Source organism: Mytilus edulis, chromosome 4 (genome assembly GCF_963676685.1).
Source record: "Mytilus edulis chromosome 4, xbMytEdul2.2, whole genome shotgun sequence".
Lineage (NCBI taxonomy): Eukaryota > Metazoa > Mollusca > Bivalvia > Mytilida > Mytilidae > Mytilus > Mytilus edulis.
Window position 1 is genome coordinate 36,289,673 of NC_092347.1, and position 21,137 is coordinate 36,310,809.

The 21,137-nt window shown below is 33.3% G+C and overlaps 2 protein-coding genes across 3 annotated transcripts in view; both read left to right on the top strand.

Moving 5' to 3' along the window:
* Nucleotides 1-1,145: 1,145 nt before the first annotated feature.
* Nucleotides 1,146-5,370, top strand: LOC139519579 (uncharacterized). Its single transcript, XM_071311747.1, has 5 exons — nt 1,146-1,233; nt 1,432-1,514; nt 2,441-3,454; nt 3,853-3,906; nt 5,249-5,370. Exons 2-5 carry the CDS (start codon nt 1,433-1,435, stop codon nt 5,263-5,265), a joined length of 1,167 nt encoding a protein of 388 aa, XP_071167848.1. The 5' UTR covers nt 1,146-1,233; nt 1,432; the 3' UTR covers nt 5,266-5,370.
* Nucleotides 5,371-10,421: 5,051 nt separating this feature from the next.
* LOC139519581 (reticulon-4 receptor-like) overlaps nt 10,422-21,137 on the top strand; it is a 61,119-nt gene continuing 50,403 nt past the window's right edge. For both annotated transcript variants that reach the window (XM_071311754.1, XM_071311752.1), the window contains exon 1: nt 10,422-10,486. The gene's annotated coding sequence lies outside the window, so the exon portion shown is untranslated. The remainder of the gene's footprint in view (nt 10,487-21,137) is intronic.

The window sequence follows — 21,137 nt, forward strand, 5'->3', positions numbered from 1 at the left end:
TCGTGACGTTACAAAAACACTTCCTCAATGGTAATTAATTTCTCTTTATTTTGCTTTAAAAAAAATCTTTGGATCATCACTGATGAGTCTTTTGTAAATAAAGGCAACAAAAGTAAACCGTTGTTCGAAATTCATAAATTGATTGAGAAGAAAACAAACTAAAACTGAGGGAAACAAAATAAATATACGACACAACAGAAACAAAGCATTAAAATGTAACATACACAGAAACGAACTATTATATTATAATGGTCATTTTCCGGACTTGGCATAGGATATTTAAAGAAAACAATGGTGGGTTGAACCTGGTTTTGTGGATAGCCAAACCTCGCACTTTTATGGCAATGTTAAATATAACACTAAAATGTCACCTTACATGACAGGAATACAGTACAAATAAATGCAACAACATTCAGAACACAGAATTACGCAAATAACAATTTATTACCGTAAATTTAGACAACGGAACAACAGAAACACTGAAGTAAACAAACACAAAACAAAAAACGACAATGCAACACACACAGAAACAAACTATACGATAACAAGTGTTACGAGACGAGCGTCTGGCGTACATAATTTGAAGTCTGGTATGCTTAATGAGTATTTTCTATTTAAACAAAAAAAAAAACAGGCGTTTTTTGAAACTGCATACGCCTCAAAATAATAGTAATATTTACAAAAGTGAATTTTCAGGTAAAACATGTTTTGGTTTATTATAAAAGAAATATTAAATCAAAAAGAATTCGGAATTTAAAATGGCGCTTAACTTCAGTTACATACATTTAGATCGTAGAATCTACCACTTCAAAGTATATGAAGACGACCAATAAAAAATCGTAGTTGCTTATCGATTACAAAATTACATGAATAAATGACCATATTACATAACAATCCAGACTTTTTAAGGAAAAGTGTTCAATGACAAATAAAATGTCTGATTCATATTTGTCAATAAATTGTCATGTAAGCAGAGGAAAATTTATAGTGTGGTTTAAAATCATGTAAAACACGAATTTTACAATTAAGTGTTAAATATAGAGAATGAAAGTGTACTAAACTTCAAACTTTATTGAAAAACATCAATGTTCATATACAAAGGTCAAATGTAATGCTCGCCAAAGAATACGGAAAGCACGTAAACATAACCGTATAAATAAGAACAATTCCTGATCACTTACACATACCGATATATTCACTAGTTACCAAAGGGATCAAGAGAAAGAAAACTAGGTATAACAGTTATATGCTCGAGTAAATATCAAATAAATTATCGTTTTATATGTATAGAAATCGTTTGATTATAAGACAAATTAATATAAAAACTATTTATTTTTCTATTTAAAAATCTTGAAAGTATGGTTTTACGACAATTATTTATATGATATGGTTGAAGAAATTAATTAATACCTTTTACTTCATTTTAAACAGGATGAATACTTTTATTACCGTTCTACTAGTGGCTGTTTCCTATGCTAATGCTGTTCCAACATATGGTGGCGGTAGAGGAGGAGGTCTGTATTTATAGAAATTGATTGTAGGTCTGATTGACGTAAACAATGATAGGTTTAAAATCGGTTTCACTTATTAAGTTCTGATTTTTTTCTGGATTTTTTTTTGGCAATTATTCTTTTTACGCGAGGTTTATCATATTATCGCTAAACAGTATGATGGACATACAATTTTGTTCTTCGAAAACTTCTTTATGAAAGCATGATAATATTAATTTGATGTAATACAATTATAGTTACATATAACTACTCAGTAGTATACATATTTTTGAGGGGCCAGCTGAAGTCCGCCTCAAGATGCATTGTTTTCTTCCTGTGTTTTGCTGTTTTCTGCTCTTTGGTCGAGTTGTTGCCCTTTTGACACATTTCCTATTTCCGTTCTAATTTTATCTACTTTTTCATTCGATGACTTACTTCGTTATTATGACGACCTTAATCTGGCTAAGTATTATTACTGATTTTGGTTTGTTTGACATCAAGTGGCTAGTATTTCATGCTCATACAGTACGAGAACAGTTAACAAATACACCAAACTGGAAAATTCTGAAAAAAGGCCGACCGGCACTGTTGCATTGCAAGTGCCTTTAGAAATAACTGATTTGTCGATCGGTTGTTGCAAGAATTGATGAATGTGCAAAGAGTTTGGGTCTATTCCAGCACATACTTTGAATATAAAGAACCAATGCTTTCTTTTCCGGTGTAGCAAGAAATGCCAGTGAATTATCAACAATTACTCAGATTTTCCATTTAATAATTTTAATGTGAATACCTGTTTTGTTTTTAAAAAAATGAGTATGGAAATGATTATAACATTGTTTTATTCGATTAACAAAAGTTAGTCAGAATAAGCGTCAGAAAATAACTTTTGATAGAACTAAATTTCTCATTTGTTTTGCTATCATAACATATTCTTGTATAAATTATTTCAGTAAGTGGTTCAATTAGTGGAGCAATTGATGGATCTATCGGTGGAAATTTAGGAAATAACTTCGGAAGTGGAATTGGAAGCAGCGGAATTTCTAGTTCTCTCAGTGGTGCTCTAAGTGGAAACTTGGGTGGAGTCAGCGGCAGTGGAATTGGCGGCGCAGGTGTATCTAATTCTCTCAACGCTGCTCTAAGTGGTAATTTGGGAGGTAGTCTAGGAGGTGGATTTGACGGTAGTGGACTGTCTAGTTCTTCTCTCAATGCTGCCCTAAGTGGAAACTTGGGTGGTGCTATCGGTAGTGGTTTTGGCGCCAGTGGAGTATCAAATTCTCTTAACGCTGCTTTAAGTGGAAATTTGGGAGGAAGTCTAGGAGGTGGACTTGGCGGCAGTGGACTATCTAGTTCTATCAATGCTGCTTTGAATGGAAATTTGGGAGGCAGTCTAGGAAGCGGTATTGGAAGCAGTGGAATTTCAGGTTCTCTGGCAGGTGCCCTTAGTGGAAATTTGGGAGGTGGAAGAAGTGGTGTTGGTGCCGGCAGATCTATCTCCATCAGCATTAGTGCCTACCTTAGATTGATTTCCTACATCTCTTCTCTTCAACAAGCTGTTAGTGCCAATACCTTAGCAGCAAGTTTGAGCGGTGGAATCAGTGGTGGCATCAGTGGAGGAGTTGGTGGTGGAGTAGGTGGTGGATTAACTGGTGGATTAACTGGTAGTGTTGGTGGTGGAGTAGGAGGTGGATTCACTGGTGGTGATGGATCTAACTTTGCTGGACAATTTGACGGTGGATTTGCTGGTTCTGTTGGCAGATCTGGATCCGGAACTGGAGTAGGAAGCAGCGGATTTGCTGGACAATTCGGAAGTGGATTTAGTGCACAAAGTGGAAATATCGGAGGTATTGGAGGAGCAGGCGGTTTAAGTGGAGGACTTTCCGGAGGATTAAGTGGTGGAATTTCTGGTGGACTAGGAGGTGGTATTGGAGGTGGTGCAGGAGGAATCAGTAGTGCAAGCCTTCAAGGTCAGTATTATATGTCATCACCAGGCAAAACTAAAATAAATGAATACAATTCAATGCTTCATATTGTCAATAATACTTACAGTGTTAATTATTTAAGTGCTAACGTTCAAGTGCTATAACGTTCAAGTGCTATAACGTTCAAGTGCTATAACGTTCAAGTGCTATAACGTTCAAGTGAGCCATAAACTGCTTCTAAACCATCATGTTATTGGTTCAGTATACCCATTTTTTAAGGAACTATTTTGACTGGGTTGCCAGTCTGCGTCTTTAGTAGATGAACCGGCTTACTTAGCTATACGCATGACAATTTTATCCAATTATCTGTTGGTATGAAACATAATTTAACTACTTAAGGCTGTATTTCTATATATTATATTTTGCTTTATACTTGAACCAAGGTGCTCTTCAAGGACGTCTAAACAGTGGAATCGGTGGAAGCGCTGCTGGAAAAGGTTAGCTTTTTGTAATAACGTTTAAAAATAACAAGGTAGAAATAATCAAAAATATGATAGTCAATACTTTTACAATACATGCAAGTCACAGCTATTTTGTTTTGCTATCCGAAGGAATGAATCGGAGCTCTTTGATCGGACTGGACATACGATTATAAAAGAGTTTGTATAATGTACCTGAAACGTTTTCAACAATTTTACATCGCCTCTCAATCCGAGTTACCCGTGCAACTGATATTCCTGTTTGGATCAATATTACCAATTTTACATGTTTTAGAAAAATGTTGTATTAAAGATCATCTTTAACAAAAAACAAGTAAAATTTGATATCGAAGAACATCTTTAACCAAAATGAGTAAAATTGTATCATAAACCAAAAACCATATATACATGTATAGAAGGAAAAATGTATTCCCATTATTATTAGATGACGAATTAGAATGAAATTTGTTGGATATTAACTCGAATTTTTTCGAAATCTTCTTAAATTATAGTTCTGAGCCATCCTTATGCATTTGGTGACTCGTTCCGATTTAATCCTAACTATTGTTAGAACTCTTTTTTTTTATCTTAATTTCATGTTTAATAGCAAAAACATATTACAATTAGGAGATAACTGTATTATAATTTAAGCTCGGATTGCATCAATTGGTGATAAGATGGTCGCAAATCAAGTTTACTGGCGACGCGTTAGCGGAGTTAGTTTACTAATATTTGAAACCATCAATTCACCAATTGATGCCGTAAGAGCTTAAATTACAATATATTATTTCCATTTTGATGAAACTATCAGAAAACAACGTCAAATCATACAGTTAAAATTTGTTATACATCGTCTGCGCTCGCGCGAACATTTTCAAAGCATCAATTTGACTTAATGTCATGAAAATTTAAGCGTTATCCATTCAAAATGAACGTTACAAACGATGTTGCATTAGAATTCATCTTTATAAAGTCTCACTCTCAGGGTCAAAGTTTGTGTGATGATGAAAGTGAAATGTGAATGTTAAAAAAAAACAGTTGTCAATGTACCATAAAATATAACTTAAAGATTTATGTAAATTGACAAAGAGTAAAGACGTTCTACATGTATGCATGTTGTGAATAACAATAATAGATTTTTCGTAAAATATACATTAAAAAAACTTTCACAATAAAATTGAATAAGTACTTTTATCTATAAATACCCCCCTTATTGGAAATACAAAAATTGTAATTAAAATATTATCATAAAAAAAATCTAACATGATCAGTGATACAATCATTATGTTTATAGATATTGGTTAGTTATTTGTTTACAGCTTAGGTGTATGCATATACTAATATAAAATTTGTTTTGTAGGAGCAGCATATTATTAAATGATGTATATTTATTGGATGCCTGAAGTATTAATCAACAGCCCCATGTGTGTCGTGTCTATTGTATTTACTTGTTATTAGAATAAACATTGTTATTGAAGTTCATATTTAGTCTTTTGTTTTATCGATAAGACCCTATAATAAAAATCAAATCGAATAAGAATCCGAAATACTTCACATTCATATTGTTTAAATGAGAGGCAAATCATACAAGAGGATATTCAAACTCCTAAATAGAAAACAAACTGACTGTTATTACCAAAACGAGCAAACAATAGCAAACAAATCACATCTTTAAAAAAACTGAAGACTGCGATACTCGAATCTCACATTGTACCGGGGTGATCTTATGTGCCCAGAAATCGTATATAGATCCAGTTCTGCATGTAACACTCGACCCGATAATATTACTAATATTACCGGTGATAAGGCAAATTCGTTCGGTCACATTCAAGGAAAGAGAGACAGGATGGTGATTTACGAGGATTGGAACATCTCCAGCGGCAAATATGAGGCAGATATAGCATAACGGTCAACCAACTCGTAAATTGTTGTCCGTAGAATTTTCAAAGAGATGTTAAACTTCACATAGAAAAAAGGGACGAAAGATATCAGAGGGACAGTCAAACTCATAAATCGAAAATAAACTGACAACGCCATGGTTAAAAATGAAAAGGACAAACAGACAAACAATAGTACACATGACACAACATAGAAAACAAAAGAATAAACAACACGAACCCCACCAAAATCTAAGGGTGATCTTAGGTGCTCCGGAAGGGTAAGCATATCCTGCTCCACATGTGGCACCCGTCGTGTTGCTTCTGAGATAACAAATCCGGTAAATATTTTAAATCGGTAGGTCACATTTATGAAAGGGAAGGAGATTGTAGATACGACGTAAGGAACATATCCGATATCATTTGTGAAACGGTTATCCCATAACGGTCAACGAACTCGTGATGGCGTCCGTAAAATTTACGAAGAGATGATTTCAACTTCACCATTTGGAACTCTTGATAGAAGTGTGAACCGTTTTGAATTACTTATTTCATTCAGAAAGGTTAAGAAGGATTATTGCATTGGCATATCTAGATAAAGCCAACAGTATTATATTGCTGTTCGAAATTCAAAAATCGATTGAGAAAAAAGAACAAATACGAGGTACAAACTAAAACTTAGGGAAACGCATCAAATACAAGAGGAGAACAGCGACACAACAGAAACACTAAAATGCAAACACACAGAAACGAACTAAAATTTTACAATGGCCATTTTCCTGCCTTGCAATTTTAAGAAATGGGTTGAACTTGGATTTGTGGCTAGACAAACTTCCCGTTTTTATGGCAATGTTAAATATAACATTAAAATGACAGCATAACGGACAGAGAAACACACAAAAAAAAACAATACAATAGAACATTACAACAAGCTAAAAGTAATTAAAGATACCAGGCTTATAATTTAAGACGCGTGTTTCGTCTACATAAGACTCATCTGTGACGCTAAGGTCAAAATAGCAAATCCGGTTTATTCAGAGAAACTGTTATGTCTAAATATCTCCTTGTATTGTTTTGAGTGTATCTATCATGATACAATTAATACAAGATTACTCCAAAATACCCTTTATAGTAAACAGTATACAAATGACTCGTAGTAGAGTAGGATCTCAGATTGTATCTTTTCCTTGAAGGGATTCTTCAAGTTACTTGTTTTTTGTGAGATGTGACCATTTTTGCTATACATGTATATATATAACTTCAAAATATCCTTATAAACAGTATACAAATGACTCGTAATAGAGTTAGATTCGTGTTGTTTATTCTTTAGTTTTCTATGTTGTGTCGTGTGTGCTGTTGTTTGTTTGTCTTTTTCATTTTTAGCCATGGCGTTGTCAGTTTGTTTTAGATTTACTAGAACACACCCGCGAAATCGCGGGCATTCAGAGCGGAGTTAAAAGTATGTAAAGTGTTGTTAGAAGTTTTATACCTCCTCCTTCATTTCCAAAATTCCCAATTTTTGGTTTTCTATCAATTTCAATATGAACATACATTTAGTATGTTATGAACATTTAAGTAAGGAGCCTGTAGTTCAGTGGTTGTCGTTTGTTTGTGTGTTACATATTTGTTTTTCGTTCCTTTTTTGTACATAAATAAGGCCGCTAGTGTTCTTGTTTGAATGTTTTTACATCGTCATTTCGGGGCCTTTTAAAGCTGAGTATGCGGTATGGGCTTTGCTCGTTGTTGAAGGCCGTACGGTGACCTATAGTCGTAATTTTCTGTGTCATTTTGGTCTCTTGTGAACATTTAAGTAAGGAGCCTGTAGTTCAGTGGTTGTCGTTTGTTTGTGTGTTACATATTTGTTTTTCGTTCCTTTTTTTGTACATAAATAAGGCCGCTAGTTTTCTCGTTTGAATGTTTTTACATCGTCATTTCGGGGCCTTTTAAAGCTGAGTATGCGATATGGGCTTTGCTCGTTGTTGAAGGCCGTACGGTGACCTATAGTCGTAAATTTCTGTGTCATTTTGGTCTCTTGTGAAGAGTTGTCTCAACATGGCAATCATACCACATCTTTTTTTTTGTAATCAATGAATTTTGTAAAATATTTAATGAATGGAGAATTTCAGAAAAGGTATCAAAAGTTCACATGAATAATTTTAGCGCTTATCTGTATATTACTATATAAATAAAGTGTATTTACTTTCAATTCTTAGTTTAGTAATCGATCCATGGTGGTCAATTGACATAGTATACAGACCCTCTCCATTTAATAAACTCTGAACAGAATTAAAATACACTTTATTCGTACTATTTGTTTGTTCAAAGTATACAGAAAAACGCAAACCGGAAATATAATCTGACTTAAAATTTCGTCCAATGACGGGACAATATCCGGATGCCTTTTTTCTCGTTTTTCTCCCAAAATAACTCAATTTGAATAATCATATGAATGGATGACAAATGCGACTATGCACTGTACATATAGGACACAGAGTCGTGTTGATTAATTTATTGTGGAAAGAAGAGAAGCGACACCAAAAATGAGGTCTTCTCGTTTAATAGTATAGATGAGTTTGACTGTCCCTTTGGTATCTTTCGTCTCTCTTTTAGATCTCAGACTGTATCTTTTCCTCAAAGGATTCTTACTTGTTTTTTGTGAGATGTGGTCATTTTTGCTATAACATCAAAATATCCTTGGTTTATTGAAATGGGCATTTTCGTTGTCGGTTTATTCACCGGAATCACGTGATGTCGTTAAGGCTGAAGCTTATCGTGAGATCAAATCTACTTTACGAATTGTTTTCGGCCAATCGAAAGTTATTGATATAAATTTCATCGTTTTTTATTATACTATTCATATTATATAAATTAATAAACATACATAATTTTGTAAACTTCGAAGACATTTTAGGGGTAGTCCATGTTTTTAAACCCCATCCTTCTCACGCGTATGGCTTACTTACATGCTATAGTTCTAAACAAAGAGTTTCAGTTGTATTTCATGTAACGTTATATAAAAATAAGAAGTTGTGATATGATTGCCGATGAGACAAGTTAACCTCTTCATCAGAGAACCAATAATATAGAAGTTTAAAACAAGTTTCTGTCACCGTATGTACTTCATCAATGAGCAAAACCCATACCACATAATAAGCTATAGAAGGCAGTGAAATGACAAACATTAATCAATTCAAACAATAAATACTGATCACTGCCTCAGTTATGTACAAAAGAAAATATTTAAACCTAATATATAAGTGCTATAAATTGGATAATGCACAGTTAAGATGGAAGTGTGGGGTTACATATACAAAAGTGAACTTTTTTGTTGTTTTTTAATATACAACATAAATTTATCTCTTTGACTTATGTTTCTTTCAAAGTAAAGCAATTAATCTATAGTGAATGACCCTTTCAGTTACAATTTGTCATACACAGATGTAAAAGTACTTCAAACAGAATTAATTATGTAGAAGATGTGAGTTATAAGACAGCAATAAAACGACAAAAACCCATCAAGAAATTGAGAAGGCAACATTGATAGTGTTCAACATTTAGACTGGTAGCCAAGTTCTTGGACTAAATCTTCACAAAATTACACAAGAAATATGAATAAATTAAACAGAAACAACCAAAGATTGCACAATTCTCCAAATAGCGTAGTATATATAGTGAACTGTCGTATTACTATTAGTATAGAAAATTTACTTCAAATTATATCTCAACCCTTAATGATATGATTATCGTTATCATAATGCAGGGGTTAGAATTTGTGCACTCAAGTGATAATCATGTCGATTAAAAAATAACATAATCAGTGACACACAATAACGCACAAATACCCGGGATGGAGACATTAGTAAACGTAAGATATCCAGCAAAAAAAAAACCCTCATATACTGTATTATTTCATTTTGAAAAAAAATATACAGTGACGAAGCATATGCTATCTTTTGTATCGACATAACTGTCTATTATACACTATTGTTTTACCTTATTCGAATATTATCAGTATCGACACAAACTTTACAATTTTTATGATTTTTTCAGTACGCGTAATATTGATCCAAAATCTATTGGATTTTTTCTATACTTTTATTAATACACACATATGAACTGCGTGACTAGCACCATAAAGCACACACTTCAATCACATGTTTTCAAATATTCTCGTCCAAAATGCCCTGTTTCAGTGCCAGTTAATTTTTCAAGTCTAAAATATCAGTAATAAATGAACTGACAAATAACTGTCTTACAAATTGTTAGATACATGTGTAATATGTCCTTTCATAGTTTTATATAGTCAATTTTATCTACACGAAGGCTTTTCGATTATATTTTGATTTTAGATTGCTTGAGCTAGGCGCAAAATAATTCAGCCACCCTTTTTCCTTTTAATCACGAAAATATGAATTGACAAATGCTTCGTTTACGGATTTTAAGTTCCCATTTTATTTCTTGTATATGTACTATTTTATAAATTATATTTAAATGTTTTATTTAACTTTATGTTGTGTTCATGTATGTTATTTAAACTGCAACAATGAAACAATCACGGGGTTACATGTACATCTGATACACTTTAATCAATAAACTGAATAACAAAGAGGTGTTGTCTTATATTTATCAAATTTTGAGATAATTTTGTAACTATATAATACAATAGCTTTAGTTAATAGTCTATCAAAGCACATTCTGTACAGTATTGTTCAGTGATTAAGGTATGTCTATCTGTTTTCCTTTAAATTGCTAATACATGTTTAAATTAATTTTTTTTTATTGTGAGGATGTATAATAGTTAGTATCCTCATCCGTCTGTTGTTTGCTTTTTTGTTGATAAATGTCTGTCTGCTTGGTATCGATCTGATGAGTTGATTTATTTTCCAATAATTTCTATAGTATGTTCTTATGTTTTACTGTTGCACCACTGTCCAAGGTTAGCGAAAGGTTGGGTCCGCCAAATTATGTTTGTGTTCGTCACAAGTTGCGAGCCTGTAATTCAGTGGTAGTCTTTTTTGTTGTATATCAGAGCTGACTATGCAGTATTGGCTTTTCTTCATGGAATTTTAATTTTTATGACTCTTGTGGATATTTTTTTCATCAGCAGGTTTTTTAACTTCAAAATTACATCCCATTTTCACATTGATTAACTTCTAAAGTGCTATATTTCATTTTCAACATGAATATCTGCAAGATATTTACGAAATTTGTGAATTGGTAGAAAGAAATAATTATATTAACAATGAGAAAGGCAAGACAAGTGTTTTGCATAGCCTACGAAAATATAGGGGCGTTGTGTTTTTCTTATTTGCGTGAACTCCGTTATTCCGTCTGTGAATGCAGTCATCAATTCCGAATCAGGATGGCGCTTTCGGTACAGGTCATTTACAAAACAGTTGTGGTCACAGCAACTTGACATTTATTAAAAATATTCATTATGATGTGAATTTCTATAATCCTGGTTTTCATCCTGATTAATCGATTTACTGAAGGTGGAAATGTGATCGATTGATCAAGTTTTGGCATCTTGTGGATACGCATTACTTATGGATCAGTGGTAAGTGGTTGAGTAGCATTCACTTCCTTTTATTTGTCAGATAGCTATTTTTTCACCCATATAGACCTCGAACTTCTCCCTCACCTTAGTACCAGTACTGGAAGATACAAACCGCGCTGAAGTACGTCCATTATTCATAGTTCATTATTCATTATTCAATAATGAATAATGAAATAGTTCACTATTCACTATTCACTATTGAAAAATGAATAATGAATAATGAAATGGTTTATGTTTCATTATTCAAATTGAAGCGGTGAATAGTGAAAAAAATATAGAAAAAAATTGACTGTGACACAATAGCTATATTTTGATTCGAAATGACCATAAGAGGGTTTACGGAGGACCTAAATGCCACAAAATGCATACAAATGAGGAAATTTAAAAAAGAAGATGTGGTATGATTGCCAATGAGACAAATATCCAGAAAGACCACAATGACACAGACATTAACAAATATAGCTCACCGTACAGCCTTCAACAATGAGCAAAGCCCATACCGCATAGTCAGCTATTAAAGGTTCCGCAACGAATATTAGAAGTCCTAAATGCCGAAATACGCGTGAAAATCAAGAAATAGCCAATTTTGAATAATGAAATGGATATTTTGAATAATGGAATGGAGTGCGGCGACCCTTTAGCCCCCAATTATAGATAAACCTTATACCTCATTCGAAAGCTGATTACAAGACGAACAAAATGTATATAGTCAATATGTTCCGCAACGAATATTTGAAGACCTAAATGCCGAAATACGCATGAAAATTAAGAAATAGTCAATTTTGAATAATGAAATTGATATTTTGAATAATGGAATGGACTGTGGCGACCCTTTAGCCCCTAATTATAGATAAACCTTATACCTCATTCGAAAGGTGATTACAAGACGAACAAAATGTATATAGTCAATATGTTCCGCAATGAATATTAGAAGACCTAAATGCCAAAATACGCGTGAAGATTAAGAAACAGCCAATTTTGAATAATGAAATTGATATTTTGAATAATGGAATGGACTGTGGCGACCCTTTAGCCCCTATTATAGATAAACCTTATACCTCATTCGAAAGCCGATTACAAGACAAACAAAATGTATATAGTCAATATGTTCCGCAACGAATATTTGAAGACCTAAATGCCGAAATACGCGTGAAAATCAAGAAATAGCCAATTTTGAATAATGAAATGGATATTTTGAATAATGGAATGGACTGCTGCGACCCTTTAGCCCCCAATTATAGATAAACCTTATACCTCATTCGAAAGCTGATTACAAGACGAACAAAATGTATATAGTCAATACGTTCTGCAATGAATATTAGAAGACCTAAATGCCAAAATACTCGTGAAGATTAAGAAACAGCCAATTTTGAATAATGAAATGGATATTTTGAATAATGGAATGGACTGTGGCGACCCTTTAGCCCCTATTATAGATAAACCTTATACCTCATTCGAAAGCTGATTACAAGACAAACAAAATGTATATAGTCAATATGTTCCGCAACGAATATTTGAAGACCTAAATGCCGAAATACGCGTGAAAATCAAGAAATAGCCAATTTTGAATAATGAAATGGATATTTTGAATAATGGAATGGACTGCGGCGACCCTTTAGCCCCTAATTATAGATAAATCTTATACCTCATTCGAAAGCTGATTACAAGACGAACAAAATGTATATAGTCAACATGTTCCGCAACGAATATTTGAAGACCTAAATGCCAAAATACGCGTGAAAATTAAGAAATAGCCAATTTTGAATAATGAAATGGATATTTTGAATAATGGAATGGAGTGCAGCGACACTTTAGACCCTAATTATAGATAAACCTTATAACTCATTCGAAAGCTGATTACAAGACGAACAAAATGTATATAGTCAATATGTTCCGCAACGAATATTAGAAGACCTAAATGCCAAAATACGCGTGAAGATTAAGAAACAGCCAATTTTGAATAATGAAATGGATATTTTGAATAATGGAATGGACTGTGGCGACCCTTTAGCCCCTATTATAGATAAACCTTATACCTCATTCGAACGCCGATTACAAGACAAACAAAATGTATATAGTCAATATGTTCCGCAACGAATATTTGAAGACCTAAATGCCAAAATACGCGTGAAAATTAAGAAATAGTCAATTTTGAATAATGAAATGGATATTTTGAATAATGGAATGGACTGTGGCGACCCTTTAGCCCCTATTATAGATAAACCTTATACCTCATTCGAAAGCTGATTACAAGACGAACAAAATGTATATAGTCAATATGTTCCGCAACGAATATTAGAAGACCTAAATGCCTAATTACGCGTGAAAATTAAGAAATAGTCAATTTTGAATAATGAAATGGATATTTTGAATAATGGAATGGAGTGCGGCGACCCTTTAGACCCCAATTATAGCTAAACCTTATACCTCATTCGAAAGCTGATTACAAGGCGAACAAAATGTATATAGTCAATATGTTCCGCAACGAATATTAGAAGACCTAAATGCCTAATTACGCGTGAAAATTAAGAAATAGTCAATTTTGAATAATGAAATTGATATTTTGAATAATGGAATGGACTGTGGCGACCCTTTAGCCCCTAATTATAGATAAACCTTATACCTCATTCGAAAGGTGATTACAAGACGAACAAAATGTATATAGTCAATATGTTCCGCAATGAATATTAGAAGACCTAAATGCCAAAATACGCGTGAAGATTAAGAAACAGCCAATTTTGAATAATGAAATGGATATTTTGAATAATGGAATGGACTGTGGCGACCCTTTAGCCCCTATTATAGATAAACCTTATACCTCATTCGAACGCCGATTACAAGACAAACAAAATGTATATAGTCAATATGTTCCGCAACGAATATTTGAAGACCTAAATGCCAAAATACGCGTGAAAATTAAGAAATAGTCAATTTTGAATAATGAAATGGATATTTTGAATAATGGAATGGAGTGCGGCGACCCTTTAGACCCCAATTATAGCTAAACCTTATACCTCATTCGAAAGCTGATTACAAGGCGAACAAAATGTATATAGTCAATATGTTCCGCAACGAATATTAGAAGACCTAAATGCCTAATTACGCGTGAAAATTAAGAAATAGTCAATTTTGAATAATGAAATTGATATTTTGAATAATGGAATGGACTGTGGCGACCCTTTAGCCCCTAATTATAGATAAACCTTATACCTCATTCGAAAGGTGATTACAAGACGAACAAAATGTATATAGTCAATATGTTCCGCAATGAATATTAGAAGACCTAAATGCCAAAATACGCGTGAAGATTAAGAAACAGCCAATTTTGAATAATGAAATGGATATTTTGAATAATGGAATGGACTGTGGCGACCCTTTAGCCCCTATTATAGATAAACCTTATACCTCATTCGAAAGCCGATTACAAGACAAACAAAATGTATATAGTCAATATGTTCCGCAACGAATATTTGAAGACCTAAATGCCAAAATACGCCTGAAAATTAAGAAATAGCCAATTTTGAATAATGAAATGGATATTTTGAATAATGGAATGGAGTGCAGCGACACTTTAGACCCTAATTATAGATAAACCTTATAACTCATTCGAAAGCTGATTACAAGACGAACAAAATGTATATAGTCAATATGTTCCGCAACGAATATTAGAAGACCTAAATGCCAAAATACGCGTGAAGATTAAGAAACAGCCAATTTTGAATAATGAAATGGATATTTTGAATAATGGAATGGACTGTGGCGACCCTTTAGCCCCTATTATAGATAAACCTTATACCTCATTCGAAAGCTGATTACAAGACGAACAAAATGTATATAGTCAATATGTTCCGCAACGAATATTAGAAGACCTAAATGCCTAATTACGCGTGAAAATTAAGAAATAGTCAATTTTGAATAATGAAATGGATATTTTGAATAATGGAATGGAGTGCGGCGACCCTTTAGACCCCAATTATAGCTAAACCTTATACCTCATTCGAAAGCTGATTACAAGGCGAACAAAATGTATATAGTCAATATGTTCCGCAACGAATATTAGAAGACCTAAATGCCTAATTACGCGTGAAAATTAAGAAATAGTCAATTTTGAATAATGAAATTGATATTTTGAATAATGGAATGGACTGTGGCGACCCTTTAGCCCCTAATTATAGATAAACCTTATACCTCATTCGAAAGGTGATTACAAGACGAACAAAATGTATATAGTCAATATGTTCCGCAATGAATATTAGAAGACCTAAATGCCAAAATACGCGTGAAGATTAAGAAACGGCCAATTTTGAATAATGAAATGGATATTTTGAATAATGGAATGGACTGTGGCGACCCTTTAGCCCCTATTATAGATAAACCTTATACCTCATTCGAAAGCTGATTACAAGACAAACAAAATGTATATAGTCAATATGTTCCGCAACGAATATTTGAAGACCTAAATGCCGAAATACGCATGAAAATTAAGAAATAGTCAATTTTGAATAATGAAATTGATATTTTGAATAATGGAATGGACTGTGGCGACCCTTTAGCCCCTAATTATAGATAAACCTTATACCTCATTCGAAAGGTGATTACAAGACGAACAAAATGTATATAGTCAATATGTTCCGCAATGAATATTAGAAGACCTAAATGCCAAAATACGCGTGAAGATTAAGAAACAGCCAATTTTGAATAATGAAATGGATATTTTGAATAATGGAATGGACTGTGGCGACCCTTTAGCCCCTATTATAGATAAACCTTATACCTCATTCGAAAGCCGATTACAAGACAAACAAAATGTATATAGTCAATATGTTTCGCAACGAATATTTGAAGACCTAAATGCCGAAATACGCGTGAAAATCAAGAAATAGCCAATTTTGAATAATGAAATGGATATTTTGAATAATGGAATGGACTGCTGCGACCCTTTAGTCCCCAATTATAGATAAACCTTATACCTCATTCGAAAGCTGATTACAAGACGAACAAAATGTATATAGTCAATACGTTCCGCAATGAATATTAGAAGACCTAAATGCCAAAATACTCGTGAAGATTAAGAAACAGCCAATTTTGAATAATGAAATGGATATTTTGAATAATGGAATGGACTGTGGCGACCCTTTAGCCCCTATTATAGATAAACCTTATACCTCATTCGAAAGCTGATTACAAGACAAACAAAATGTATATAGTCAATATGTTCCGCAACGAATATTTGAAGACCTAAATGCCGAAATACGCGTGAAAATCAAGAAATAGCCAATTTTGAATAATGAAATGGATATTTTGAATAATGGAATGGACTGCGGCGACCCTTTAGCCCCTAATTATAGATAAATCTTATACCTCATTCGAAAGCTGATTACAAGACGAACAAAATGTATATAGTCAACATGTTCCGCAACGAATATTTGAAGACCTAAATGCCAAAATACGCGTGAAAATTAAGAAATAGCCAATTTTGAATAATGAAATGGATATTTTGAATAATGGAATGGAGTGCAGCGACACTTTAGACCCTAATTATAGATAAACCTTATAACTCATTCGAAAGCTGATTACAAGACGAACAAAATGTATATAGTCAATATGTTCCGCAACGAATATTAGAAGACCTAAATGCCAAAATACGCGTGAAGATTAAGAAACAGCCAATTTTGAATAATGAAATGGATATTTTGAATAATGGAATGGACTGTGGCGACCCTTTAGCCCCTATTATAGATAAACCTTATACCTCATTCGAAAGCTGATTACAAGACGAACAAAATGTATATAGTCAATATGTTCCGCAACGAATATTAGAAGACCTAAATGCCTAATTACGCGTGAAAATTAAGAAATAGTCAATTTTGAATAATGAAATGGATATTTTGAATAATGGAATGGAGTGCGGCGACCCTTTAGACCCCAATTATAGCTAAACCTTATACCTCATTCGAAAGCTGATTACAAGGCGAACAAAATGTATATAGTCAATATGTTCCGTAACGAATATTAGAAGACCTAAATGCCTAATTACGCGTGAAAATTAAGAAATAGTCAATTTTGAATAATGAAATTGATATTTTGAATAATGGAATGGACTGTGGCGACCCTTTAGCCCCTAATTATAGATAAACCTTATACCTCATTCGAAAGGTGATTACAAGACGAACAAAATGTATATAGTCAATATGTTCCGCAATGAATATTAGAAGACCTAAATGCCAAAATACGCGTGAAGATTAAGAAACAGCCAATTTTGAATAATGAAATGGATATTTTGAATAATGGAATGGACTGTGGCGACCCTTTAGCCCCTATTATAGATAAACCTTATACCTCATTCGAAAGCTGATTACAAGACAAACAAAATGTATATAGTCAATATGTTCCGCAACGAATATTTGAAGACCTAAATGCCGAAATACGCATGAAAATTAAGAAATGGCCAATTTTGAATAATGAAATGCATATTTCGAATAATGGAATGGACTGCGGCGACCCTTTAGCCCCAAATTATAGATAAATCTTATACCTCATTCGAAAGCTGATTACAAGACGAACAAAATGTATATAGTCAACATGCTCCGCAACGAATATTTGAAGACCTAAATGCCGAAATACGCGTGAAAATTAAGAAATAGCCAATTTTGAATAATGAAATGGATATTTTGAATAATGGAATGGAGTGCGGCGACCCTTTAGACCCTAATTATAGATAAACCTTATACCTCATTCGAAAGCTGATTACAAGACGAACAAAATGTATATAGTCAATATGTTCCGCAACGAATATTAGAAGACCTAAATGCCTGATTACGCGTGAAAATTAAGAAATAGTCAATTTTGAATAATGAAATGGATATTTTGAATAATGGAATGGAGTGCGGCGACCCTTTAGACCCTAATTATAGAAAAACCTTATACCTCATTCGAAAGGTGATTACAAGAGAAACAACATGCTTATAGTCAACATGTTCCGCAACGAATATTAGAAGACTTAATTGCCAAAATACGCGTCAAGATTAAGAAACAGCCAATTTTGAATAATGAAATGGATATTTTGAATAATGGAATGGACTGTGGCGACCCTTTAGCCCCTATAATAGATAAACCTTATACCTCATTAGAATGCTGATTACAAGACGAACAAAATGTATATAGTCAATATGTTCCGCAACGAATATTAGAAGACCTAAATGCCTAATTACGCGTGAAAATTAAGAAATAGTCAATTTTGAATAATGAAATGAATATTTTGAATAATGGAATGGACTGTGGCGACCCTTTAGCCCCTAATTATAGATAAACCTTATACCTCATTCGAAAGGTGATTAGGTATAAGGTTTATCTATAATTAGGGTCTAAAGGGTCGCCGCACTCCATTCCATTATTCAAAATATCCATTTCATTATTCAAAATTGGCGATTTCTTAATTTTCACGCGTAATCAGGCATTTAGCTCTTCTAATTTTCGTTACGGAACATATTGACTATATACATGTTGTTCCTCTTGTAATCACCTTTCGAATGAGGTATAAGGTTTATCTATAATTAGGGGCTAAAGGGTCGCCGCACTCCATTCCATTATTCAAAATATCCATTTCATTATTCAAAATTGACTATTTCTTAATTTTCACGCGTAATTAGGCATTTAGGTCTTCTAATATTCGTTGCGGAACATATTGACTATATACATTTTGTTCGTCTTGTAATCAGCATTCTAATGAGGTATAAGGTTTATCTATAATAGGGGCTAAAGGGTCGCCACAGTCCATTCCATTATTCAAAATATCCATTTCATTATTCAAAATTGGCTGTTTCTTAATCTTGACGCGTATTTTGGCAATTAAGTCTTCTAATATTCGTTGCGGAACATGTTGACTATAAGCATGTTGTTTCTCTTGTAATCACCTTTCGAATGAGGTATAAGGTTTTTCTATAATTAGGGTCTAAAGGGTCGCCGCACTCCATTCCATTATTCAAAATATCCATTTCATTATTCAAAATTGGCTATTTCTTAATTTTCACGCGTATTTTGGCATTTAGGTCTTCTAATATTCGTTGCGGAACATATTGACTATATACATTTTGTTCGTCTTGTAATCACCTTTCGAATGAGGTATAAGGTTTATCTATAATTAGGGGCTAAAGGGTCGCAACAGTCCATTCCATTATTCAAAATATCCATTTCATTATTCAAAATTGACTATTTCTTAATTTTCACGCGTAATTAGGCATTTAGGTCTTCTAATATTCGTTGCGGAACATATTGACTATAAACATTTTGTTCGTCATGTAATCACCTTTCGAATGAGGTATAAGGTTTATCTATAATTAGGGGCTAAAGGGTCGCCGCACTCCATTCCATTATTCAAAATATCCATTTCATTATTCAAAATTGACTATTTCTTAATTTTCACGCGTAATTAGGCATTTAGGTCTTCTAATATTCGTTGCGGAACATATTGACTATATACATTTTGTTCGTCTTGTAATCAGCATTCTAATGAGGTATAAGGTTTATCTATAATAGGGGCTAAAGGGTCGCCACAGTCCATTCCATTATTCAAAATATCCATTTCATTATTCAAAATTGGCTGTTTCTTAATCTTGACGCGTATTTTGGCAATTAAGTCTTCTAATATTCGTTGCGGAACATGTTGACTATAAGCATGTTGTTTCTCTTGTAATCACCTTTCGAATGAGGTATAAGGTTTTTCTATAATTAGGGTCTAAAGGGTCGCCGCACTCCATTCCATTATTCAAAATATCCATTTCATTATTCAAAATTGGCTATTTCTTAATTTTCACGCGTATTTTGGCATTTAGGTCTTCTAATATTCGTTGCGGAACATATTGACTATATACATTTTGTTCGTCTTGTAATCACCTTTCGAATGAGGTATAAGATTTATCTATAATTAGGGGCTAAAGGGTCGCAACAGTCCATTCCATTATTCAAAATATCCATTTCATTATTCAAAATTGACTATTTCTTAATTTTCACGCGTAATTAGGCATTTAGGTCTTCTAATATTCGTTGCGGAACATATTGACTATAAACATTTTGTTCGTCATGTAATCAGCTTTCGAATGAGGTATAAGGTTTATCTATAATTAGGGTCTAAATGGTCGCCGCACTCCATTCCATTATTCAAAATATCCATTTCATTATTCAAAATTGACTATTTCTTAATTTTCACGCGTAATTAGGCATTAAGGTCTTCTAATATTCGTTGCGGAACATATTGACTATATACATTTTGTTCGTCTTGTAATCAGCTTTCGAATGAGGTATAAGGTTTATCTATAATTAGGGGCTAAAGGGTCGCCACAGTCCATTCCATTATTCAAAATATCCATTTCATTATTCAAAATTGACTATTTCTTAATTTTCACGCGTAATCAGGCATTTAGGTCTTCTAATATTCGTTGCGGAACATATTGACTATATACATTTTGTTCGTCTTGTAATCAGCTTTCGAATGAGGTATAAGGTTTATCTATAATTAGGGTCTAAAGGGTCGCCGCACTCCATTCCATTATTCAAAATATCCATTTCATTATTCAAAATTGGCTATTTCTTAATTTTCACGCGTATTTTGGCATTAAGGTCTTCTAATATTCGTTGCGGAACATATTGACTATATACATTTTGTTCGTCTTGTAATCACCTTTCGAATGAGGTATAAGGTTTATCTATAATTAGGGTCTAAAGGGTCGCCGCACTCCATTCCATTATTCAAAATATCCATTTCATTATTCAAAATTGGCTATTTCTTGATTTTCACGCGTATTTCGGCATTTAGGTCT